A 26936-nucleotide genomic window follows, 5' to 3' on the forward strand; every position below is an offset into this window, starting at 1 on the left:
CAAACAGCTAAAACAAAAACAAAATTGCAAACAATTTTATACACCAGCTTCTACAGGTTAAACTTATTATTTTTTCCTCCTTTATGTATTCCATTTTTCATCTGTCTTTATTTGTTGTGTGTGTTTGTTTGCATCTGGTTTTAGGTCTCTTTTTTCCAGGGGCTCAAGGAAAGGCAGAAACAAACTCTCCACAGCCTTAAGTTATGTTTGTATTTGTCCTTTGTTTAATGTTTAACTCAGAGAAAAATGCTGATGCCACGCTTGTGGTCCATGTAGTAAGATAAATACAGTCACTGAAACTGGAAACACATGCTTGAATTCACCTGTGTTTTCATATGTAATAACAGTGAATGGGAAATGCAATGAACAAAAATTCATATGTATTGAACGGATGCATTTACACTTTTCTACTCCATATCTACTCTCCACAACAAAACACAGCACAAACATGCAAAATATGTAAAAGGCAGGACTCACACAAACACAAAGCATTACTTCTTATTGTGCACTATGTTTGATATTTGATTGGTTGGTGTTTCTGCTACATAAACAGTTATATTTTTAGTCGACTTTACACAGGAGGCAACACCTCCAAAGACAAGAAACAAGACAATGTGAAGTTGTCATCCTATTCAAAGTTAAAGAGACAAAAGATAAATAAAGGCTGAACTCTGTCTCAGCAGTCTGTGAAAAATCAAAACATTTTGTTCCACAATAACCATAGAACAGTCTCATTGAAGATCAATCAATCGAAGCGCCTATGCATCAAAACTGTAAAAAAATGCTAACCTTTACTCAAATTTTGCTTCAAGTGATGAAACATTACATGAGAAAACAAAATAAAATTTAAATTATAGTTGTTTAAAATTGTTACATCAATAATTCTCTCTATTTGTGTGGTTAGTTTTATAATTTAGATGTAACAAGCTGAAAACACCTAGTAAAATCAAATACAATGATGAAAAATGAGACCAAAAATAATGTTATGGTGTTAAAAATTCATTAAAAAGTTGGAAATAGCTACTGTGTCATAAGCCATTTGTTTGTGGACTAATGTTTAGAAACCTCAAACTTAGTATGTTAGTTATTTCTGGAAAATGATGACATGAAAGAATTGTAGAAACTGTTTTCCTAAAGTCTAAAAATTAATCTTAATAGAAATGGGATTAAAAGAACCCCCAAAACATCATGTTGTAATAAACTTGAAACTGTTATCAGGGAAGAAACATGCTTGTTAATGCTTTCAGCACCCACCCTGCCTGTGATGCAAATTTCATCATATTTGCCTGTCTGCTATGGTCCGCCAGCACCCACAGTGGATGAGAGCATGCAGCCCAGACTCTTGTTACAGTGATGAATGTGTCTGCAGCTCACACCTCATCCATCTAAAATCTTGGTGCCAAAGATACAAGACAAAAAAGACTGCAAGTCAAAGAAAAAAATACAACACACATGCAAATACACACACAGACACACACAAAAGAAAAAATACAACAACACAGAGGCTTGTATTGTGCAAACACTGTATGAGGAGACTTGCTGCTGTCAATTTATCACTCAGGGAACACAAAGACAAAATCTGTATTCAATTCATGCTGAGAAATCACTCCAACTTTGTTTTGTCTTCTTGTCTTTTGAGCAGACAGTCCTGAGTGTTATGCTTTGGTGCAGCAGAACTATAAACGTGTGCACGTGCATTCACAATTATGTTTCTGGCTAAAGAGCCTTTAAACTTGTTTAGGCCCCTTCAGACTGGATGATGACCCCACTTTGGCATAAAAAATACCAGCTAGGAAGAGGATGGACTTCAGATGTATATTTAAAACACAGTGGGATCCCCATTACGTGTGACTGAGCTTGATAGATTCATAATGGTTTGATTAGGCACAAATCCTTTGTAGCAAAGTTGTGGTTAATTGTTGTTGTGGCAGTGAAACGGGGTCCTGGGTGGAGTGTGGGGGAGCGTAATGACAGCGTATCCATGATGGTGGGCTTACGCACCTCATCATGGCTTGGTCAGCAAGAACTAGAATTCATGACTGACCATGCTGACCTTATGCATAGGCTACAACCCCATCATCCCATCAGCATTGGCTAGTGCAGTGTGATCTTCAAGCATATACCTAGCTGTATCCTGACGCAGTCCAAGAAGTCAGGTCCAACTATTTGCCAGCAGATGCAGCCAATGAGATACTTAAGAGTTCAGGCAGATGGCATTCATGATTTTCTTCACACTAAAGGAGATTTTCCAAATTTGCTGCAATCCAACTACATTCCAATAGGTGCAGAGCATAGTGTGGTAATTTTTCAATTTGAATATTCTGTTAGAAAATGTTTAACAAGGCTACAAGTGAATTAAAGAGTCATATAACAGCAAAATTTATTTTTTCCCTTCCATCAAAGATGCACACTCACTCTGATTGTTAAGGAAAAACACAAGTAAAAGATCTTCTCCATTGGCCTCTGTTTTCAGATGTCCATCTTTAATAGACAGTTTGTGCATCAAACTCACAAAGCAGCTAAAAACAAAAGTCACACTCTAAACTAATACTATATTAGTTTGTATTGCTCTTTTTAGACTAATGCTGTGAGACTTTATGAAAATGTAATGACGGACTGAAAAACAAACCACATGTTTAATACTGTTTTACAGGACCATCTAGAGCTGGGTTGCACATCACCTTTCCTGCTGAAGTTGTTACTGGTGATCTTTGTTTTTGTTGAATAGTCTTCAGGCATTTTTTAGTTCAGTGATTTCCAGGTCATGGGTTCAGATCTATCAAGCCCAAGTCCAAATGGCTTTTGGTTCATTTATAAGTCCTCTCTACAATCACCACAGTAACATGACCTACATCCAGGGTTTTTTAAAACTGGAACCATACCATTCAGAGGAGAAGTGAAGCAAACATGGCTGCCACAAAAAAGTCAATGCATTTCTTCTTTGGCTTTAAATTGGTCTAGGACAAAAGCTTTGAAGCTCCAGCTCCTCTCTGAGTGCTTTAAGTGTACACACAAACAAACACACACACTCAAACTATAAAAAAAATCAATATATACTGTTTGTGCAAAGAAAAAAATGACTCCAAGGAGTCTGATAGATGAAGAAATGAACTACATTCAGCTACAACAGCTTGTGATAGTGCAATATTGACACAAACAGACACAAAAATCAAAGTCATATCACAAACACACACATATACACACACAAACACACAGTCAGATCTCAGTGGCGACTTCGACGTGGCTGTCCTGGTGGTGACTGCAGGATTTGATCCCATTTCTAGACAGAAATAAAAAATGAAACTAATATCAAATGTTCTGCATTTTTCCATAAGACAAAAAGCAATGACGGCAGTGCTGAGCAGTAACCCAGTTAATCTGGTTAACAAGTCCAATAACAAAAACAAAAAAAACCATTGCAAAAATACTGAAGGGAATAAAAACACTGTTATACCTATAAGTGAAGGAGAATGTCTACAAGACAAACTGCAAGGTCTGAATTTAGAATTTCACAAATACTCTAAATTGTTTACATGGAGTAATCTGTGACATCAAACAGCAGAAACAAAATAACAGAAAAAGTGAATTAGCAAAAGACAGCAAAAGGAACAAAGTTCAAATGAAATGGTACATATATATGTACATTCTGAAAAGAAAGAAAACATATAGAGTAACCATGTAGAGAAAAAAAGGCAATGTTTATTGTTATATGTGTGAATTATTTACGCACTTTGACCTTCTTGCGCATTCTATCCTTCCACTTCTGAGCAATGGAGCCATCAATCAGGAGCAACCTGCAACCACAAACAAAAGAATAGAATAAAATTTGCATACAGTATATTTCTTTAATCTTAGCATGGGATTAAACATAGTTATATACAATAACACAATAGTTTGGAGAAGAACAATTAAGCTTTGTATATTGAAGCTGATAACAACTTCTGAAGGAAAGCATGCTAAGTACAACAATACTACTCCTGCTGCTCACACCTGGATCTCTCCTCATTCTCATAGCCCATAATAAGGTAGTCCTCCCCAAGATCAAGAGGAGGACACTGGCAAGAAGATGAGTAGTACAGCGTCTGTGTCTCCTTAGGAATGTTGACCAGAGAGGACTTGAGCACCTCCTTCACCTCCACCACCGCTGTGGGCTCCAGACCACGATTCCTTATCTCCTTCACTCTCGCTCTGATAACTGAAGGAGAGAGTCAGGAGCTCACACTGAACATTAAAACATACAAACCTCTGAAAAAGGAAATCAGCTATTAAAACCGTCTGTGCATATGTGCATAGAGATGCATAAAATACAAACACTACAAATTGTTTGTCTTAGATGTTTAAGGGAGATAAACTATTAAACTAGAACGTCTCACATTAAATTAACAAGCACACAAATTAAAGTGAAAATCCAAAGGACCAAAACTTAAAAAATAAACAAAAACCTTTTATAAACCTTACATTAATAGTTCTTTAGTAAGATATTCTACGTTGATTAGAGTTGGTGATTAGTTTTTCACTTCACTGATGGAATACCTCAAGGCCATGTCCTTAGTTTTATGAAGTTCCATAACAATGTGTTACCTTAAAGTCAATAAAAATGTCTGATATTTACAGTGATGGTAATCCTGAATCCTTTATTATCAGGATGTCCAAAAAACTCAATAAGTTAGAAGTGGTTGTAAGGAGAGATCATGTTTCTCCAGTTTTAGTTTCTCTCCATTGGCTCCCTGTCAAATTCAGAATATAATTTAAAATCTTACTCCTAACATACAAAGCGCTCAACAAACAAGCTCCATCTTATATTAAAGATCTTATTGTTCCATATTTTCTTAACAAAGCACTTCACTCTCAGACTGCAGATTTACTTGTGGCTCTTAGAGTTTCTAAAAGTAGAACAGGAGGCATAGCTTTTAGTTCTCAGGCTCCTCTCTTGTGGAACCAACTTCCATTTTCTGTCCATGAGGCTGACACCCTGTCTACTTTTAAGACTAGACTTAAGACTTTCTTTTTGATAAATCCTATAGTTAAGGTTGGTTTGGGCTTCTGGTTTCAACACAATCTGCTGGTGTCAGGTGGGGTGGAAATTAGGGCAAACCCGATGTGCAGACTCATGACTGAGCTTAAAGGAAAAACTGATTTATTATAAATAAAAGAAAACCAAAAACAAAAGCTGATGTGACAGCAAAGATAAATAAATACAAAACATAACAAAATCCAAACTGTAGCAAAAACGAGAGGCAAGACATGAGGGGAACCAGGCAGCGCATGAAGTGACAATGGACCAGTCAGTAAGTGGAAAAGATGACCAGGTTATAAAGACAGGAGGTAATTAGGGGACGTGGGCACATGTTACTGATTACAAAACTTGGGACAGGTGGAGATGGGCAAGGCAGGCAAACAAGTGATAAACTAAGAAGTGAATGATGACAGGAACACAAAAACACAAGGAGCACAAACTGAAGTAAGGCCAGACTAAACATAAAGGCAACTAAATAACAAAATAAAAGAAACAATAAACCCAAATTGAAACAGAAACACAAAAAACAACCACAAATCCTGACAGCTGGCTAACTTAGATAATGGTTTACTAATTGGCAAGTTGTAATATAATGTGCATTACTGTGCTGCTTATAAATGATTTGTACAGACTGACTGAAATTGAATCTGAATCTCTTTTGAATTTGGATCTCTGATTTAGACTTGTTATTTTTTTGTTGTGCAATGACCTGAGATACTGTACCTTTTGTTGCAAACTGATGCTACAACTAAATTTACTTATATTGGGGTGACTCCAAAAGTTAATCAGTTGGAGATACATCCAATGATTACTTTCTGCGAGTTTCAGTAAAATCCATTAAGTGGTTCATAAGACATTTTTCAAACAGACAAACAGGGCTGACTTCAGCAGTTAATGTCAAGAAATTTGAACAACTTGCACAACCAGTAACTCTGCTGAGGCAGAGTAAAAACCAACAGTGGAGTAAAGTGAGAGGAGCACCATTAACACTTATGAGGACCACATTGTGCACCTTTGACCTGCCATTATGCTTTCATAAACAGCTCTATTCCAATTATATCTATGTGAGCACTTACTGAAAGTGAGCTCAGGTTTAATGATACCTGGAAAGAAACTCTAAATTCTTCTTTGAAAAAAATTCTGTGGCCAAGAACGTTAGCCAATCCCTCAAGAAAATCTCTTAGGAATTTGGCAAATCAGTCAGTTAGTGTGCAGTTATTTTAGAAATGTTTTAAAAAAACCCTATATTTTACTTAACTTACAGTTACTACACTATTTTTTTTGGCTAAAAAAGAAAAACAGCTTAGAAAGAAAGAATCTGCTGAAGAGTCAGGTAATACTGATATTCTCTAATTACAAAAAAACAACAACTTTAAAAACAATTGAAACTATTTAAGTAGTGGTGTTAGGGCTCTTAAATTATAGAATCGAGGTAGCATTTTTTATCAAAAGACTGTGCAGACTTAAAAATGTAGTTTGACTCTTGAATCTTTTGAACATAACTTGTCTTTTTTTGAAGAACATCTTTAATTTTGTTCCAACTGGTTTTAACTTCAGACACTTCCATAATTTTCTTTTGCATCATCAAAAATCTGTGCTGTGCATGAAGGCATTCAACTGAGTGCCTTTCTAAAAAATACTTTTTTTCTGTAAACTTTGGACTGAATAATGCTGGTTTTTAATTGATGAACAAAACTTGAATGCATTCTTTTTTTGGAAACAATTCAGTTCAATTCAGTTTATGTATATAGAACAATTTACATCAAAGGTCATCTCAGGGCACTGAGCTAAAACATTTATTTACTTTACAAAAAGCCAATTAGTAAAAGTTATCTATCTAAGGAAACCAGCAGATTGTGTTGAATCATCACTTTGTTGCACTCTCCCATCCCGAGCAAGCCTACTGGTCATAGTGGAAAAGAAAAAAACTCCCATTTAACAGGAAGAAAGCTCCAGCAGAACCAGGCTCAGGATGGGCAGACAACTGCCTCAACTGACGAGGATTTGACAGGAAAGAAACGAAGATTGACTGTTCCAGATGTAGATTCTATGAGAAGAAAGATAAAGAAATACACTTATTAGTGATAGAAAAAAATTCAAAACATGGAGAGCAGAGCAAGTTAAGACAGCAGCAGACTGAAGAAACTAGGAGATGGCTCAAGAAACCCAAGTCAATCCTAACTATAGGATTTATCAAAAAGGAAAGTCAGGGTGTCAGCCTCACAGACAGAAACTGAAAGTTGGTCCCACAAGAGAGGAGCCTGAGAACTAAAAGCTATGCCTCCTGTTCTACTTTTAGAAACTCTAAGAGCCACAAGTAAACCTGAAGTCTGAGAGCAAAGGGCTTCATTAGGAAAATGTGGAACAATAAGATCTTTAATATAAGATGGAGCTTGGTTGTTGAGAGCTTTGTATGTTAGGAGTAAGATTTTAAATTCTATTCTGAATTTGACAGGGAGCCAATGGAGAGAAGCTAAAACTGGAGAAATATGATCTCTCCCAGTTTTCTGCATCTTTTTAGGAGAAGATGTTTCAAATTTTAGTGATATTACGCAGGTGGAAAAAAGCGGTTGTGGTAGCATTTGTAATGTGGTGGTTAAATGACAAATCCCAATCTATTTTTTTATGTCTCTAAGACATGCTTGTAGTCTAAGTAGCTGATTGGATTCATCAGGTTTTATAGGTAAATATAACTGAGTGTCATCAGCATAACAATGAAAATTTATTCCATGCTGTCTAACAACTTTACATAATGGAAGCAAATATAAAGTAAAGAGTATAGGTCCAAGCACTGAACCCTGAGGGACTCCATGACAAACTTTGGTGTATGAAGATTTATTATTAACATTTACAAACTAGAATCTATCAAATAAATATAATTTTAACCATTTTAGAGTTGTTCCTGAAATCCCAATATCATTTTCAAGCCTCTGTAATAGAATATTGTGATTAATTGTATCAAATTAATCACTGAGACCTAACAGGACAAGTTAAGACACAAATCCACAGTTTGAGGTCATGAGAATATCATTGGTAACTTTTACCAGTGCTGTTTCTGTGCTATGATGAGCTCACCATAGTTGTAGTTGTTCTTCACATATGTTTTCTGTCCCAATTTGACTTTCTTACATCTGCAGCGATCTACACAAACACACAAAATAAGTGAACTATGCTTGATTAGATGAAGGAATATACAGTACTTTTTGAGCATCATGCAGGAATTTAAATTACATATGTTGTTGGGTCCAACTTTGGCCTGCTACCCTGAATGTTTTAGCGGTTTTCCTGCTCCAACACACCTAACTAAAATGGTTGAATTATCTCTTCAGTACCACATCAAGTTCAACAGAAACCTGTTAACGACACATTCATTTAAATTAGGTGTGTTGCAAAAGAAAAACATCTAACACAAGCAGAATAGTGGCTCCCAAGGATCAGAATTGGACACCACTGACAAATGTATACTAATCTGTAGAAATCAGATATCTGATTTGAATTTGTGCAACACTTTTAGAAACAAGAATGCAGGTGCTCCAGATTGCATGATTGTCTGGAGGAGAAGCCTGAACTGAGACAAAACCTGGGACAGCCAGTCTACATCACCTCCGTTGGGTCCCCTGCAGTGGAAATTGTTGGAGTCCATTGGAAAGTCAGGATTGGATTCTGTGATGTAATTAAAATTCAAAAAAGATCAGGTTTTCAGACCCTGGTACAACCATTTGTCATCAATATGTAGTGGAGGTAAAGAGGTGTATTTATGTTCAATGAAACAAATGTCAGTTGAGTCTAAATTATAACAAATCTTAATACCATTTCTCATTTCAATAGTTTGCCATTGCTCTTTTGTATATTTAAAACCAAAAGTTTTTAATTTACTCACATTCTTTAAATGTTCTATAACTAAAGCATTTTTCTGTTTGTGCAAAAGATGGAGTACTATTCTATATTTTTTCACATTTTTAACATGTTTTTTTGTTGCTGCACCCCTTTAAAATCTTTCTAAAAAAAATCAACTAAATATGTTTAGTTAAAAATCAGGTCAGTATAGATGTTCTGCACCTATATCAATGTTCCATGGTGATGCTGCAAGGACAAGAACACTGACATTCAACATAGTTGCCATCACTAACTGTGAGGCTGGACATGTAACAAGTGAATGCTACCATTAATTAAAAGCTGTTGGTCTTGACTGTCAACTGTAGAGAAAATAGACATTTGACAGGGTCTCTAAGGTTGGCAGAACCTTAGGCCCCCAATCACTAGTAAGCAGATGCTGGTTCCAAAAATAAAACATGGCAGCTCCCATAAACCAGGATCTTATAGCTTCAATTCTCAACAATAGAAGAAGGTGGGACATGATGATTTATCTTATCCGGTGAAACAGAATTGATGCTTCCCGATATTTACATAATCCTATTTCTACAATGGTTAAATTTACAAAGCAAAGCTATATATATATATATATATATATATATGTATATGTATGTGTGTGCGTGTGTATGAAGGACAAAGTCTCACCTGGGTTACACCTGGAAGGGTCCTGGTTATATTGATCTATAGAGACACAGACAGCAATCATTCAATTAACCATGCCATCTTTTTTTAACTGTATAAAAATTGAAAAGCACCAAAAGTATGCCCTGCAATGTAAAGATTAAACTAGACAATTTCTGAATTATTTTTGAAGATTGCTTACACAGCTACTGCCTGAAATTCCAACATCCATCCATTTTTTTTTACCCACTTCTCCTGTCTGGGTCGCAGGGAGCTGGTGCCTGTCTCCAGCAGTCACCAGTGTCTCCAGTGTGCCATCCAGTCAAACATTTACTAATAATCAAATGTAAGAAAAAATCCCTACAGTTTGATCTTACTCTACAAGAAGTGTAGAGAGAATGAAAATCAAAAGAAATGTTAAAGTTGCTGCCAGGTATAGAACTGCAAAGAGGGCTGGGTCTTTTATGTTTAGCTAAAATTCCATTGATCTCCATAATTTTTTTCTTACAATTTTTTGCAAACTTTTTCTACATTGTGCAACAAACAAATACCAAAAGTCAAAGCACACTATTCCTTATTGAGTTGCACAGTTTGGTGCATATTTTGCACGTTTTATTTCAAATCCCTGCAACAAGACACAGGACAAAAAAAAAATAAAATAAAATTAATAAGATGTATTTTATGTTGTTGTTCTTTTGGCTGCCTTCCCCCTGCATGATCACCACGGAAGGCAAACTTGCAGGATAGATTTGTCAATTGTTTTACACCGGATGCTCTTCCTGATACAACTTGGACTCAAACCCCCAGTCTCAGGATTATGAGATTGTGGCACTGACCACCGAGCTGCCATTAGTGTTGTATTATTTATGAACGATTCATTCAAATGAACAAATCTTTTGAGTGAACAAACTTAACCAAATCACTTTATTAACTGATTTGTTCCTTTCTCAGTTCAGCTGAGCTCAGCACAAGCATGCCGGTCAGCAGTGGAACTTCTGCGCTCTGTGATTCACTCGTGACATGAATCTGAACCAAACAGCGTTGTGCGGCGTGCAGGCAGGGAGGGATGGTTGTTGACGCCTGAGCAAAAGTAACTTGTGATTCGTTCAATGGAAATAAACTACATGTATCACTCAATGAACAAAACACTCTCCGACTCTGCCCTGAGTGATTTGAATAGTTTCCTCCTCACAGGGATATGCTCTCATGCCATTGGCAATGGCATCTGTTTGTCCAAGCTAAAGTCTAATGTTGAGTCAAGCCACATGAAACTATAAACACACACGTCCCGTTCCCACTACCTTATCAGACTAAGGTACAGATAAAACAATGAGAGGAGAGGAGACAGAAGAAGAGTGAGTGAGACTCACAGCAGGGCAAGCTGCAGCAGCGACAGAGAGGTGATGGGTGGCTAAATGTAAAAGGCAGGAAGTCTGTTTTGACAATATTTAAAATACAGTATATTAACAACAATATCATATATATGTGGCTGTGGTTCAGTGTTAGAGCATTGTCTTCCACTGAAAGAGTTGGAGGTTTGATTTTCTGGCAGCAGTCACAGGTCAAAGTGTCCCTTATCACTGCCTCTGATGTGTGCCTCATTGGTGTATGAATGGAGTTTAAAGTACAGATTAGACTATAGAATGATTTTTCAAAGGTTAGCTTTGTAGAGATTCAGTAGAGTGGTGTGTGAATAAGTAAATGAAAGCACAGATTGTGTTGTTAAGCGCTTTGAGTAGCCTGATTGACTAGAAAGGCGCTATGTAAGTACAGTCCATTTACTATATATACACGTACATATTATTAAAATCCCCTTTGCTCCTCTTCTGCAATTATTATTATTTTACTTACTATCATCATTATCAATATTATAATGCTGATTTGCAATTAAACTGTACTTTTTATATCAAAACTTGTTTGTTTTTAACTTGTTATGTATTTATGTTTAATCTTCTCGCCTTAAACTGCAATTTTTATTTCCACCTTTCATATAGAGTAGATGCTCTGTGTCCCAATTAAGTCTTCTTCTTATTATTATTAATAATAATAATAATATTAATAAAGAGGACTCACAATTCCATTTAGTGAACGTGCTGCTGTAGTGTTGTGTCACTCATGAACATAGGCTACACAGAGAGGGGAGTCTGTCAGAGACGACAGGGGAGCGATTAATTTAATGAACGAACTGCTGATTCGTGCTCTGTCACTCACTCACCTGCGCATACATAGAAAACTGCTGCTGAGGAGTGATTTACGTTTGTGTAGTACTGTGCTGGAAGTGGTGTTATGTCATCACTCGCTTACTGCACAAACTGAATGATTTGGTGAAAGAATCTTTCGAACAAAACATTTTAATGAACTAATTCTAGGGATTCAGTACACTCAAATGAACTGCTGTTCTCATGACTAGCTGCTGTGCCGTGCTTATGCATTATTAAAATAATATTCTGTTGATAAGACTCTACAATGTGAAATTTGGAGGAAGTTGTTGCATCTCAGGGTCTTGATAGAGCAAAGATTAAATTGAATATATAAACAACCTGGCCAAAAGAAAAGTCGCCACCTGGATTTCACTAAGCGAATAGATAAAAACCAGTGGTGGCTGGCCAATAGAGGGTGCAAGGGCGCCGCCCCACCACTCATATTACCTTGAATAAGACGTAAAAAAATGAATAAAAATGAAATAATAAAATAAAAAATATTTTGAAATATATATATATTTAGTTGTGTAAGATAAATATTTTATAGTTAATGATAAATAAACTTGTTTTGTTCATCGACGTTGTCTGATTGGTGACGTATTGCCGCCCCGGGGCGCAAAAATCTTTGTCCATAGACTCTCGTTAAAAATTGTACATGCGCAGTAGCTCCTCTTCAATACAAGAGATCGGATCGTTCTGGGCACACCTCTCCTGCGCCCAGAGCTGTTGAATGCAGCTGTGTTTACATTTTACCACCTCCCACCGCCGGAGCGTGGGACTCTCGTCGCCGGAGCGTGGGACTCTCGTCGCCGGAGCGTGGGACTCTTGTCGCCGGAGCGTGGGACTCCCGCCATGGGCTGACGTCACATACGTCTGTCATAAAGTTCGCCTGATTGAAAGTTCGAGCCGCAGGTGTGCTGTCTTTTATTCAAAGACAGTAATAAGTTCATTACGTGACTAAGTTACATACTCAAGGTAATAAATAAGTTCATAGTTAATAATTAGTTTAAGAAAATTTTCGCTAAAAAACTGTTAAAATGTTTGGTTTTGAATTCTAATTGGAGTGAGACATCTCAGGCTTGTGCCTTGGGAGACCTCCGATTTTGTAAGTATTGGTGTTCAGGAAGCACTTGTGCATTTTTATGTACATTATAATGTTGCTTCTTTTTTAATGCATGTAAATACACTGGTGTGATACCTTAGTATATGTTTTGGTATATTTCTATTTTGGACTTATAGCCCCCCCCTGGAGACAACTTCACCAGTTGCCACTGGTAAAAACCTCCTATTGGATAATTACTGCATGGGTGATTATGTTTTAGCTGGCAAAAACTGGTGCAATTAGTTGCTTAATACTTTTTAAACAACCATGTTGAAAGACACATCCCGTGGTCATAAAAAATATGTCAGTCTGTTTGAGAAGGGTCAAATCATTGGCATGCATCAAGCACAGAAACATCTAAGGAGATTGCAGAAACTACTAAAATTGGATTAAGAACTGTCCAACGCATTATTGAAACTGGAAGGATAGTGGAGTCCCATTGTCTTTGAAGAAGAAATGTGACCGGAAAAATATCCTGAATGATTGTGATCAGTGATCACTTAAATGTTTGGTGAAATCAAATCAAAGAAAAACAACAGTAGAACTCTGGGCTACGTTTAATAGTGAAAGTAAGAGCATTTCCACACACAATGTGAAGGGAACTCAAGGGACTTGGACTGAAAAGCTGTGTAGCCCTAAGAAAACCACTAATCAGTGAGGCTAACTGGAAAAAAGGCTTCAATTTACTCGGGAGCATAAAGATTGGACTCTGGAGCAATGGAAGAAGGTCATGTGGTCTAACGAGTCCAGATTTACCCTGTTCCAGAGTGATGGGTGCATCAGGGTAAGAAGAGAGGCAGATGAAGTGTTGCACCCATCATGCCTAGTGCCTACTGTACAAGCCTGTGGGGGCAGTGCTATGATCTGGGGTTGCTGCAGTTAGTCAGGTCTAGGTTCAGCAACAGGATGAGCTCAAAGAATGAGGTCAGCTGACTACCTGAATATACTGAATGACCAGGTTATTCCATCAATGGATCTTTTCTTCCCTGATGGCACGGCCATATTCCAAGATGACAATGCCAGGATTCACCAGGCTTGAATTGTGAAAGAGTTGTTCAGGGAGCATGAGACATCATTTTCACACATGGATTGGCCACCACAGAGTCCAGACCTTAACCCCATTGAGAATCTTTGGGATGTGCTGGAGAAGGCTTTGAGCAGCAGTCAGACTCTACCATCATCAATGCAAGATCTCGGTGAAAAATTAATGCAACACTGGATGGAAATAAATCTTGTGACACTGCAGAAGCTTATTGAAACAATGCCACAGTGAATGCCTTAATCACAGCTAAAGGCGGTCTAACAAAATATTAGTGTGTAACCTTTTTTTTTGTCCAGGCAGTGTATTACACAGTAATAACCAAAATCTATTAAATGACTAATCAGATGACTGAATCTACTGAGAAACCATGCCTAAAAGATTATGATGGGCAAGAAATATCTAAAATTATTTTACACCAATATTTTAATGGATAATGATATTAAATTCAACACAAACAGATTTAAATTTATTTGGTCACAGCTGTATCTTAGATACATGACGAACATCTACACTGGCTGGGCTCTTGTTCTCATGCATCTAAGATTGTTTCCAGGTTTGCAAATATGATGTTACTCTACTGATGAGTTTGTCCTTTTGTGAGCAGTGAATAATGACATCCTGAAAAACTTGAGCCTGCTTTGGATTTATTTTCCAAAGTTCTGAACAACATTCAAACCAGAGTCTCACAGAACAATCACTGGAAAGACTTAAACAATCCACCCAAACTGAACCTCAGCAAATCAACAAATCACACCAAGAGAAAGCCCAAAGTCCCACTGTGCCGAGCCAAGCCAGGGCAGGTCACAGATATGTGGGCGTATCGTTATGGAGGTCAAGGGGATTGGGTTGAAAGTTTCTTTTTTTAAGAACTTGTCAACATTTGGAAAAGCAGAGGACAGTAAGGGTTTTATTGAGTGTAAAATGAGTCGGCCGCTTGTATCAAGGAGCTCTTTGAGAAAGTCAGTGGGAGAGAAATCAGAGGGGAAATGACTCACACTATCTGTTTGTAAAAGAACAGAAAGTGCCAGAGTGCCAGAGTAGGAACATAGTAGAAACCACTGATAGGCACTGGCAACAGGAGAATTGACCACATCTGTAGAAAGGAAAATGAAGTGTCCTCATTCAAAATTAGACTACAAAGTTTACCACAAACTATGACATGATCATGAGTACGTGTGAGGTTTCATGTGCTGAGGTGTATTAAAGGGGACCTATTCTGCTTCCTTGAACATGTTAGGATGGGTCTGTGGGCTCTACAAAACATGTTCATTACATAAGCTGCTGTTGCCCCCCCCCCTGTCTCAAAACATAAAACCTCTCTGAAGGATTAAATGCTGCAAACTCTGGGTAGTCTGACTTTGGGACAGGGGCACTTAGTCGTTCCAAACCAATAAGTGGATCAGAAAACCAATTAGTAGCGGGTCAGGACACCAGCAGAACATGTTCTATATTGCAGCTGACAACAAAACATTTTTCTTTTCCAGTAGGCATTGTTCAGCAGTAAAACCAGCATAAATAATGTGATGGCCTTCTTGTAATGAAGCGGGTGGAGCTCCACTTGGGGTTGCTAGGTAACGGGAATTGTGATGCAACAATCCCGAGGCTTTTGAAACAGGTCATTTTGCAGACACCAGAAAACATTTGCTTATTGCTAAAAAAATGGCTGGGTGTTTTTTTTTTCTGGAACTTGGACTGTATCTAGAGGCAGTAGATACCCAAATGAAAGTATAAAAACAATAAAAAAAGCTAATTTTGTATAATAGGTCACCTTTAAGAACACAGTCGGCTCTCCGTTATGTTAGGTTTTGGAGGGACTTGAGCATGCACAAAACACTGTAGAAAGGTTGTGGTGGTTTATTATTGTGCTAGGAGCATATTTGGATCCTGGGGAAAGCATGTTGATAGCAGAGGCTGGTATCCATGATGTGCACAACAGTGTGGCATGGTCATTATTAAGAATTATTAAGCAGGATTAGCCATGCAGGCCTCATGCCTAGGCTTACAATCGTGATCATGACGAGGTCACAGAAACAACCTTGTGTATCTTTGAGCCTGTAGCCACATTCTGACACGGTTTGAGAGATTCGTGACAACTAGGTCATAGATCATGGGGAGGACATGTCATATATTTATACAAAAAAATCGCTGGGTAAAAGACAACCTAATTTGTAACTCAGCACTGGGTCAAATTTACACTGGGTTCTTTTAACTCAGCAGAGTTTGATTATCAGTTTAACCAACTTTTATGGGTTAAGTTTTCAAACCAAAATAGGGTTAAAATGACTAATTTGTTGATTCAGAGCTACTATTATGTTGAGTTCAACCAAACAACCTAAAAGTCTTCCTTATTAGATATTTATAACTTGCGTTGGCATTAGCTATCTGGCACTAACCGTTATTAGCATCAGCTAGATAGCACCAACTAATATTATTTTAGCAAACCAAACTCATCGTCTAGTACAAACTAAAGTTGTTCACAAAGCCAACCAAGTTAAACATCTTCTTAGAAGCTGTTTTTATTGTCTTACCTTTACTTATTACATCATAAAGCAGAGTTCCTTCATTTCTTAAAGCCTGTAGGCACTATTCTAAATATCAGCTGCCATATATTATCACTAATAATGACAAAAGGATGAATGTACCAGGTCCTTCTGCTTTGACGATAGCCTCAGGTGAGATGCAGACTCCACGGTCATACAGCGGCAGCTCACTGCAGGCCAAGCTGTCAGGCCAGCTGTGATTATATAGCTTCATCACTGGCTCACAGCCAGACTTTGCCCGCTCGCACACTGCCTTGCAGGGCTTGATAGGCTCTTGCTGGAAGTCGATGGTGCAAATGGGAGCATACATGGCACACAGGAAGAAGAGTAAATCTGGACTGCATCCAGTACCTGAAAAAGCAAGAAACACAGGTGGTTTCAGATGCTCTAACCAACCACTAAGAATTCATTTTTTGTTTATATATCATGTACATCCAAAACAATATTATGTCTATTTTATTAAAAAAAACATTTTAAATAGAGTTAGTTGGTGTTATCATGCTGTCAGTTTACTACAAATTTGATGCCAGTAGGAAATGTCTTTTTACATATCATAATAAGCATATACCACAGTTTTAAAAAGTCCTAGTGCCAAAAACTGAACATTTTCCATCATACTGTGCCTTCAGTTTAAATTGTTTTTACTGACATATCAAAAACTGTGAGTTTTTGCAGTTGTATGTCACGCTCCACCTTCCCCACCTGTTGCTGCAAGCTGTGAGTCAGCTGTGTATGGTAGCTACTAAACTTTCCCTGGTTAAAAAGTCTGTTTGAAATACTTTTTGATTGCCAAAGACACAGTCAATCATGGCTTCTCTACCAGATGAGCAAAATCCATCTCTCATTTTTAAATAATGCTGTTTTGGTACAATCATTTGCAACATGTTACAGAAATTAGCATGTGTATCAGGCTCGGTACAGTGGCTAATAATCCTGTTGAGCTTCTGTTGTTGTTTAAAAGAGGAAACCAACAAAGAAAAAACAATATTCTGCATGAGAATAAGTATGTTTACTTTAGAACTAGACGTAAATGTTGTTCAGGTCTTCCATCTTTATGGAAATCTCTTAAAAACAATCACAATATCTTTAAAACATCCTTCTGGCTCTGGTGTTTTAGCTGACATTACATTTAATTTTAATACTTTTTTTTTATTAAATTAAGATTTTAACCTTGATCTTCACTTCCAAAAAGATAAGACAAATTTTGATCATGACTATATAAATATCTGACTTTGATTTTAAACAATGTATGAGTATATGTATATACAGTTTATGTATTTGTGCACTATATACTTTTATGTTTGTGTGTATATATGTGAATTTTGTAAAAAAACAAAACAACTATGCATGTGTGTATATAAAAATGCATAACAATGACATTATTGCAAACACTGCTATGTTACGATAAAGCAGGATTAAAGCAGATTCAAAAGATCTGCACATCAACAGTGGTTCTACAAATTTTTGTATAAACCCAAATTTTTCTTATCAACCAGTTTACTGAAACAATCAATTTTTTTTTTACATTCATCATCATAGACAGTTATATTCTACTAACAAAGATGTTAGCTAGCAAATTCAGCTTAGGTATGTTCTGCTGGTAAATGGAAGGCTTTAGCCTGGTTTGTTACCACTGAAATCAGTTCCTTTTTGGTTCTGTTTTTCCAACAAGCTCAATGGGAATAAGACTCATTTACTTTTGTCAGACAGCTTTTTAACTGAAGCCTACGCAGATTCAAACTGGAGACTTTCGTGCTGCGCAGAAACAGCACTAACCACGACACCATAGTGGATCACCAGTAAAATTCTTTCCTTTAATTTGTTGTGAAATATATTATTAAAAGAGCTTAGCCAAATAAAGTACAAGTACCTCAAAGGAGTACTTAAGAAAATGACTCTAACCACTACTACTGTCAATCCTTTGGGGCTTTAAACATCTGTTAGACTTTGTGTGAAAACATCGAAAAGGATGCTTATTCATTCTCAGCTCGGTTCATTTAAACTTGAGTTGTTGGTTTTTCCCCTCAGCAGGACTCACTTCTCTTACATCAGTGAGAATGTTCCGCTCAGGAACTTCGAGCAGCTGACCACAAACTGCATGTACAGCAGGATGGTTAACTTGTGCCCTGCTGCACGTTTCAGAGATGAGACCAGAAAGAATGCAACACTGGGACAGAGCATGTCTGTGGTTTGGCTCTGCACTTTAATAATGAAGTCACAGAAACATTTTGAACTTGTGACCTAAAATTTCTTACTGGTTTTTGGACTGTGGATCTTTCATTAGGAATTTTTTTGGTTACAGCCTTCTCACTTTCTCTCCCTCTCTCTACTCCTCCAATGACAGCTGTGGTTCAAGTTCAGCCAATTCTTAAATGTTTACGTCTGTAAATCATGCAACTTTGTGGCAGTTCATAGCATTGGTCTGGATGCCTTTCAATTTTAGCCTTTTTTAAATTTTAGATCTTTAAAAAATGACACGCAAATCTTCACAGCTGCAAACACTGCAGAATACTGATGATTGTGACCACAGACCAAATCTAAAAAACCCCCAAAATACATCAAGTTTTCATGTAAAGGTGAAAAATGCACCCTAGGACCTACAGGGTGCCTATGACAGGTTCAGTGCTGTCACTTAAAACCCAGAAAACAGCAAATGTGAGCCGTGTCTCAGTCAAATATTCTTTGATAAACTGCATGGATATAAAGTTTATCATGACTAAGATCCAAAAACCAACCTAAATAGTTTGAATAGAGATTAATAAACACAAGGGTTTGAAGTTCTCTAGCAGCTCCTGTAAGGTTGTGATTAGCCAAAAATACACAGCTTTAGGCTAATTTACATTTTAGTTTAGTGGTTTGAAAAGGTGACATCAACAAAGTATAACTAAACATGGAGAAAATTTTCTGGTTAATTGGAAGTCATTACATTTATTGTTTTTTTGTTTTTTCTAAGTGAAACGTGACAAGTATACCACAGGTAATCTGCTGAATGTGCTATCTGAACTAAAACTGTACTGAGATTTATCCAAAAACTCAATCTACCCATCTTCTGATGCACATTTGAGACCAGATTGTTGGGGCAACAGTTTAAGCAGAGACCCTCTGACCTCCCTTTACTCAGACATCTCCCCAGCTCTTCCAGAAGTACTGAGTCCTTTCCAGGCCAGCTGTGAGACATACAGAGACCTTGGTCTACCTTGAGATCTCCTACCAGTGGGACATTTGAAACACCTCCCTTGGAAAATGTCCAGAAGGCATCGTAATCAAAAGCCCAAACCACCTTAACTGTCTGCTTTTGATGTGAAGGAGTAGTGACTTTGACCTCATTCCTTTGGTCATTACAAATAGCTTGTGACAGTAGGTGAGGGTTTGAATGTAAATAAGTTTGTAAATTGAGAATGCTGCCTTTTAGCTTAGCTCTTTATTCACCATGAGAGATCGGTGCAGCATCCGTGTCACTGCAGACCCAACCCCAATCTCTTTTTGTCCTTTTCCCCACTCATGAACAAGACTTTGAGGAACTTGAGCTTCTTCACACGAGGTAGTGAGTCAATCCCAACCCGAAGTTGGCAAAAACCAATGTTAATATTCACTCAAATCACAAATGTCAGTTTAATTCAATTCAGTTTAGTTCAGTTAATTTATATAGCACCAACTGACAACAAAAGTCATATCAGAGCAATGTACAAAAGAAATTTATTAAACACTCATTACCACCCTGCAATAATATGAAGTGAAAGCAAGGCTGGTGCACATAATATGCACGAGAACACTAAAGTTTATAGCATATATAATTATATAAAATTTAATAATTATTCAGTTGTTTGAACATCAAATCTTACAGTCTTGGTCCCTGTGTAGCCCACCCAACTGGATACAAGTATCAACTAATTAAACAAACATAAATATGATGTGTTCCATTTGTATTTAAAAGTCAGTATTTTCAAATTCCAAATTGCAAAAATCAATTGGAATGCCACTTGACATGGAATTCTCACTTGGAAAGTTTGAAATTTCTAACCAATCGTGACCTAAAAATCCAATATGGTTACCTCACATATGGCAGTGATAGCTGCAGTGCTAAATCTTTTTTTCACTTCTGTCAGTTAACTCATTTTATATTAATCACACATATACTGTCCAACCTCTATTAGGCAAAATGTTGCTACAGTATTTAAACGCAGATAAATACACTGTTATTGTACTGGTAATAGTAGTTAGCCTGGTTACTGAGCACAACAATTAGATAATACAACTGGTTTTCTGACTTGCAACAGAAACAATGTAAAGCTGAATTTGACTTAATTCCCAGATACAAGTTTTGACTTCCAAGTTAAATGAAATGCAGGAATAATTCTTCAAAACTAGAAACTAAAGCTTATCTCTGCCTTTAAATTCAAGTTTAAATTCAAGAGTCCTTCTGCCTGCTCCAAATGCCCACATTGGCAAAATCACAAGTACTGTTCATTACAGGGTTAAGCAAAGGGGAAAGTGAGCAATATTTACCTTCTTTTTGTATTTATATATATATATATATATTTAATAAAGCCAATAAAAATAAATATGAAAGTAATGACATTGTCAAATACATCCAGTTTACAGACTCAGATGGCGTATTTACAGAATGTGCAGATTTCCAGAGCTGCAGTATTAGGTCAAATAATTCAGATTGTGATGTTTAGTATCAGCAGGAAAAGCAGTTCTGGTTTCAGTCAATAGAAAGAGAGAGCGAGAGAGATGGTAGGTTACCAGCTACAGTAAACCAAATGCTGAAATCTAACAGTATTCATTTGTATCTTTTGTTTATAATCCATAAAGGTTTTCCTATTGGGACATTGGGGAGAACATAGGTGAACAGCTACTTTTTCAGGATGTTGAATGCCACATACCAAATTCCCTTCAATCCCATTGTACTGTTGTGGAGGTGAGTACAGATGATATTGACAACTAGAACCAAGACCGTCTCCACTGATGAAAACTAAACAGACCCTTTATGACTGTAAAACCGCATCTCAACTTAACAGACCAAAACTAACATACAAACAAACAAAAAACAACAAATATATATGTATTGTAGCCATGCATGTTACATCTCAATGGAATTTACATTTTTTTTTAAATTTAATCCTTTTTAAAAGCTCTAAATCCACATTTACCCTTGCAGAAGTTGTGCTGATAAGTGAACTGGAGCTGGTTCAGGTCTGAAACTATTCTTCAAGCACCTGACTTAATAAACTCAGCTAAACAAACATTTCTTACTTGGAACAGGGAAAGTCTTTGTTTCACTACTATGCGAACAGGCAGTCAAATGTTTATATTTTAGATGTATGCCTAAACAAACTAAAGGTTTAAAAATAATTATTTTGCAGGTAGTAGGAAAGATGATTATATTCCCTGAGATGAGAAGGAGAACATGAATGATGAGAGAAGGCAAATAACTGCTGTCAGTTCTACTCAAGACAGGGTTTACAATTGATTTTAAAATTATTAATTACCTCTAACACATAATTTTTGCATAGTTACATTGATTCTTATTAAAATAGTAAAAGGGTTTGATTTTGTGTTGTTCGTGATGACCTAATGCTGTTACACATTGCAGGATGGGCATTTTGATTTCAGATCTGGATTGGTTTGCTGTTTATTTATTTTTTACGAATATCTCTGCTATCAAATCGATTTTTTGATAGTTTTGTTTTGATTTACTGCTACAGTTCTGGATTTCTAAATATTTTTTCTGCTAACTTTTCACAATTTTTTGTTGTACTTTTCCTAATTATGGGACATCTTCCTATCAGTTATCTGCTGTGACACTTTGTTTTTCTCAAAGTATCTGTAGTTTTCACCATTTTAAATTTTTTCATTTAGTTTTTACTTGCACCAAACAGCTAACAGTTAATTCAAAAGCAGATAAGATTAAAGATAATTGCTGTTTTTAGAAAAAAACATGCTCGGTATTGTAAAGCCACCCGCTGAATTTTAGCTCAACTAACCATTTTGGGTTAAACCCGCTCGTTTTATGTTTATTGCTGTGGCTCTGATGATCTGCTAACTCCAGGTAGCTGAAGGCGTCTCGGCCTCAGGGCTCATTAGAGTCCTGCAGGGCTCTGTGAACAGTGCGGACATGAGCGCGTGGTGGAGGCGTTTATACTTGGCGCTTACGTCGGTGCAGTATTTTCAAAAAAGTCTGGGGGCAGTACGCTAAGTTATAGAAGGTGCACAACATGACACCGCGCGGGACCTTCGCGCAGGGGCGGGGACAGCGCAACTGCGTCACTGTTGGTGTGTGCACCCTCGCGCGGTGAGGTAGATAAAGGCAGCGGTTTTGGGGGTGCGGGTAGAAAAAAACGTGTATAAAATGACGTATTTATAATAAACAAGCGGAGCTTAGCCTGGCGGCCGGGTCATCAAAGCCTGGCAGTCTGCCAGGCTTATAAAACGCTGGAGGAAACCCTGAAGTTAAATAACTTAGTGGAAATCCTCCAATATTTTTTGCCTGGAGTTGTAGTTTTACTAGTGGACAAAAAATCCACTATATGTGCCAGTGGTTTTAAAAGTGTACCCTTTTATAACCACCGGCATGTTGTTTAGCTGAACGAAGTCCGTGTAACTCAATATATTACTGGCTGAGCAATGGTTCATCAGTGGAAATAAAACTGCTCTTATTGCTTACAGAAAACATTTTTGACCCTGAACATCTGTGTTAAGTTAAAACATTCATCAATCATGTAGGCTTTGGTCTGATTGAGTGACAACTGGAGCAAACAGATTCATGAAAAAGTGAAGCAATGCTTTGCTTTTTTATGATTTGATTTACTTTCTAAAGAACTTTGAAAAAGTTTTTTTAATTTATAAGAAATCCTAATCAATAACAACAAAAAAAAAACATTTCTGTAAAAAGAAAGCTAAGGAGAAAAAAAAAACTAAGTCCTATAATTTGTACAATACTGTTTCCGAACCAGAAGCTGATTGTACAACGTTGTGGTGGAAAACGGTAAACTAAAAGTTAAAAATGATCTCAACTGAATTTCTCTCCATCGTCTTCTCTAAAATGCTTTTTACCTTATTTGTTACTTTTTGCCTTTTATTTTTAAACAAGACTTTATTTTCTCTTCAGTTGCACAGAAAAAAATCTACAGAGCTTAAACTGATTTTTATTTTTTTATGGATGTAATTAACTGGTATTTCACAAAATGTCAACGTTAAAACAGGAACAAGGACATTAGATTTGTTCTTTTCTTATTACACAAAAATTTTACATTCATCACCTAAGTCTCAAACCTTTTCACATCTTGCTAAATAAAATTTGTATGGAGCCACAAAATCTACTTCATTTTAATAAAGCATAACTGATATTTTTTTTATTTTATAGACTATTTAAAAACATCTACAGCTTATGATGAATTGTGAAATTGTATTTTTTTATATATGTAAAGACACAAGAATTAAAACTATACAGTTCTGCACGAGGAAATGACTCTTCCTTGTTTAGAGTTTAGCAGATATTTTTGTCTTTTCCCATAATTTTTTACAATGCTTTTGATGTCCTAAAATCTTCAATGGATGTGCAAAACTATTTTTCCACATTTACTGCATTTTGGTCCAAATATGATGTAAAAATGCCAATTTCTTTGGTCATTTTAAAGAACAAGCACACTGTATGTAAAAGAAGTGACTTTAATTAAGTAAGGATATGGCTAACAACTGAGCATATTCTAATGAAATCATTAAGTCATATTTACCTAATTCTGCTACCAAAATGATGGGAAAAATATAGCCACTGCACTTATACTAACCAATGTGTCTACTAATTTCTGAAAAAATATGTATAATATAAAAATAAAATCAAATACAAAACATAGACTGCCCCCTTTACCTAACACTCTTTTGTTCTTTAAATAATCTTGATGAATCTTAATTTCTTTGAGTGTTTTACTCTTTTTACATTAATGCATATTTTTAAACTTTGTTCTAAATAACAAAAATATATTACTATATATTATTTTAATGATATAATATGTAGATTGACATCAGGTCTGAAAGGTTCTGATGTAATAGTCCAAGAAAGTTGTCTGCGAGAAGCTGAATTATTTAGAGTTTTAAGTTTCAATTTATTTAGATTCTGGTGCGAAGTGATTAATTACAGCTATTTGCTTATAGACAATCTGACATATGGGATTTAGCTTCTGAGCAAAAATCTATTGAATAATCGACAAAAACAGGCACCTTTGATTCATTTGCTTTGACTGATTTATTTTTAAATCTTAGAAATTGAATATTTGAAAGGTTAGATAAACACGTTAGAGCATTTCAAAAACAAAAACGGTAACAAATATTATATTTTAGCTGTTTAAAAACAAACAAACATTCGTGCCTATTTGAAACCAAAACAACAAGAACAAAAAAGTAGTTAAACTGAACGTCCTGTGACCTGGAGTCCACATTCTGCCTGTGGACATCATTCTGCTCTGCACTGGATTCACATCAGGTCCCAATCAGCCCAAACACAGCAGAGGAAATCAAAAATGCATGCCATGCAAGGGTTCGGGTTTTAGAAGGTTACAAAATAAAAAAAACAATAATAAAAATGTAACTAATCATAGGAACGATAAGAAAGCTTTACGAAAGTTTCTTAGTGCACAAACTCACTCAGCAGCCCCTCGAACTGCTCGATGGCCAGAACCGCGTTGTCCTGAGTGCTGTGGTGGAGGTGGTTCGGCATCTTGGTCATGTTCCACGGCATGGACCTGCACAGGGGGATTCGGACCGGCTCGCAGGACGCCGCCCGGACCGCAGGAGGCCACAGCGCGCAGGACACTGCCAGCAGAGACACGGAGAGTCCCGGGGAGAAGAGCATGATGGTGCGTTCAGGTACCAGTGCGGCCACGGTGAATGTTCAGTCAAACCAAGTTAAATCCAGACCAGGACGGGGTTCTCCTCTTCTGATTGGTGCTTTTCTGTTGCTGCTGTGGGATCTGCTGGAAGGTGGAGCTGCCTTCTTATGCACACTTCCTCCTCCTTTCTTACCCCCCACCGCCACCCCTCACCTACAGCTACTCCTCCCTCCTTTCTTCTCTTATCCTCCACCCTTAAAGACAGATTCCTTTTAGATGAAAAGTCAACAGACTAAAGCCACTAAAAGCTCTTGAATGTTTTTGCCATTACACTTCATGGAATAAGTGGGGAGAACACACATCATTTACTTGCAGCACATGTGAAAACAATCCACTGCAAATAGTCCTAAATTCACTTACACAAAGTTTATACTGGTAAAATTACAGATAGATTGAAAAGTAAAGTCGACTGACTGAGTCCTGTGTAGGGATTGCTCCCCTTCTAAAGGTCATCAGATAAATCTGAAGGGGTCATGACTAAAGGTTGTGATATAAATCTCTGTTCACTGTTTTTTCAATATTTTCTATTTAAAGGTGTTTGGTTTTTGCAGAGACTGTAGAAAAACACAGACAACTGACACACAGCTGAAAGTTGAAGCCCTAAGAAAACAAGTGCCACCTAGCAGGATGGGCACAGTATAAGTTTAAAGTACTGGCCCCACCCCCCTCTATTTATGTAAAAAATGTGACATTTTCCCAACTAAAAAATGAAATTGCACCTCTGCTATTTTTTTAGACATTGCTATGTATGTATGTACATATATGTATGTATGTATGGAATGTTCAAATCATTTTTCTAACATGGTTAGCTGTAATTAGATTAGGTAATCAGGTCATGACCACATGAATAGAAGCTCATTTGGTCAGTCAAGTATTCCTGTCCTGTGACATGTCATCTGTAAGGACGACCTGCTCCCCAGTCCAGACCACTTGAGTGTATCGCTGAAGCTCTTGCACCAAACATCAGTCAGTGACATTTACATCAGAAGATGCAGAAGCAGTGCTGCTGGCATCATGAGGGACTGCACCCATGCTGCTCAGAGCTGTTTGCCCCCCTGCCTTCATGCAGGAGACTGACAACCACAAAAGCCAGACCTACCAGATTAAAGAATAGCTTCTTTCAAGAAGCATTCAGGCCCATGAACTCTCTTTTATATTTCACTTGTATGCACTGGTCGAACCTGCTGCTGCAACTAGGTTTTTCATTATAGTTGGATGTGTATGTTTGGCGAAAGTATTTTAATTAAGGTGGGTGGTTGTGGAGGTTATAATATCTAATTTTTCACCCCCACCATCACCACACACACACACACACACACACACACACACACACACACACACACACACACACACACACACACACATATATATATATATATATATATATGTATGTACGTTCAGGACAGTCTTCACATTTAGCTTAAAATCAGCAATATATATATATGTATAGTTTTTGTTTTTTGTATTGTGTTTTTATTGCTGACAATTAAGACTTCAGGTTCTACTTCACATTCCTCATGTATTCATTTGGAATGACAATAAAGCTCCTTGAATCCTTGAAATGCCCGTTGGTCAGACTAATGTGTTTCCAGTATGACATGCAGTACAGACCCGGAAACCAGAACTTCATGGCGGACTGCCTCTCTCAT

General features: G+C 37.0%; 1 protein-coding gene across 1 annotated transcript; it reads right to left on the reverse strand.

Moving 5' to 3' along the window:
• Positions 1 to 363: 363 nt before the first annotated feature.
• On the reverse strand, positions 364 to 25378 carry frzb (frizzled related protein). The gene is made up of 8 exons (XM_017429086.3): positions 25043 to 25378; positions 16499 to 16747; positions 9536 to 9571; positions 8621 to 8680; positions 8093 to 8158; positions 3991 to 4195; positions 3731 to 3794; positions 364 to 3280 (listed from the first exon to the last, which is right to left on the reverse strand). The coding sequence occupies exons 1-8, from the start codon at positions 25248 to 25250 to the stop codon at positions 3224 to 3226; spliced, it is 945 nt and encodes a 314-aa protein (XP_017284575.1). The 5' UTR covers positions 25251 to 25378; the 3' UTR covers positions 364 to 3223.
• Positions 25379 to 26936: the final 1558 nt, after the last annotated feature.

Source organism: Kryptolebias marmoratus, linkage group LG6 (assembly GCF_001649575.2).
Source record: "Kryptolebias marmoratus isolate JLee-2015 linkage group LG6, ASM164957v2, whole genome shotgun sequence".
Lineage (NCBI taxonomy): Eukaryota > Metazoa > Chordata > Actinopteri > Cyprinodontiformes > Rivulidae > Kryptolebias > Kryptolebias marmoratus.

Coding starts and splice junctions, on each gene's coding strand:
- frzb (XM_017429086.3), bottom strand. CDS start 25,250: ATGCTCTTCTCCCCGGGACTCTCCGTGTCTCTGCTGGCAGTGTCCTGC. Junction 8,159..8,620: donor CTGCAGGGGACCCAACGGAG/GTGATGTAGACT, acceptor GTGTTTGTGTAG/ATCGCTGCAGATGTAAGAAA. Junction 3,281..3,730: donor GAATGCGCAAGAAGGTCAAA/GTGCGTAAATAA, acceptor ATTTCTGTCTAG/AAATGGGATCAAATCCTGCA.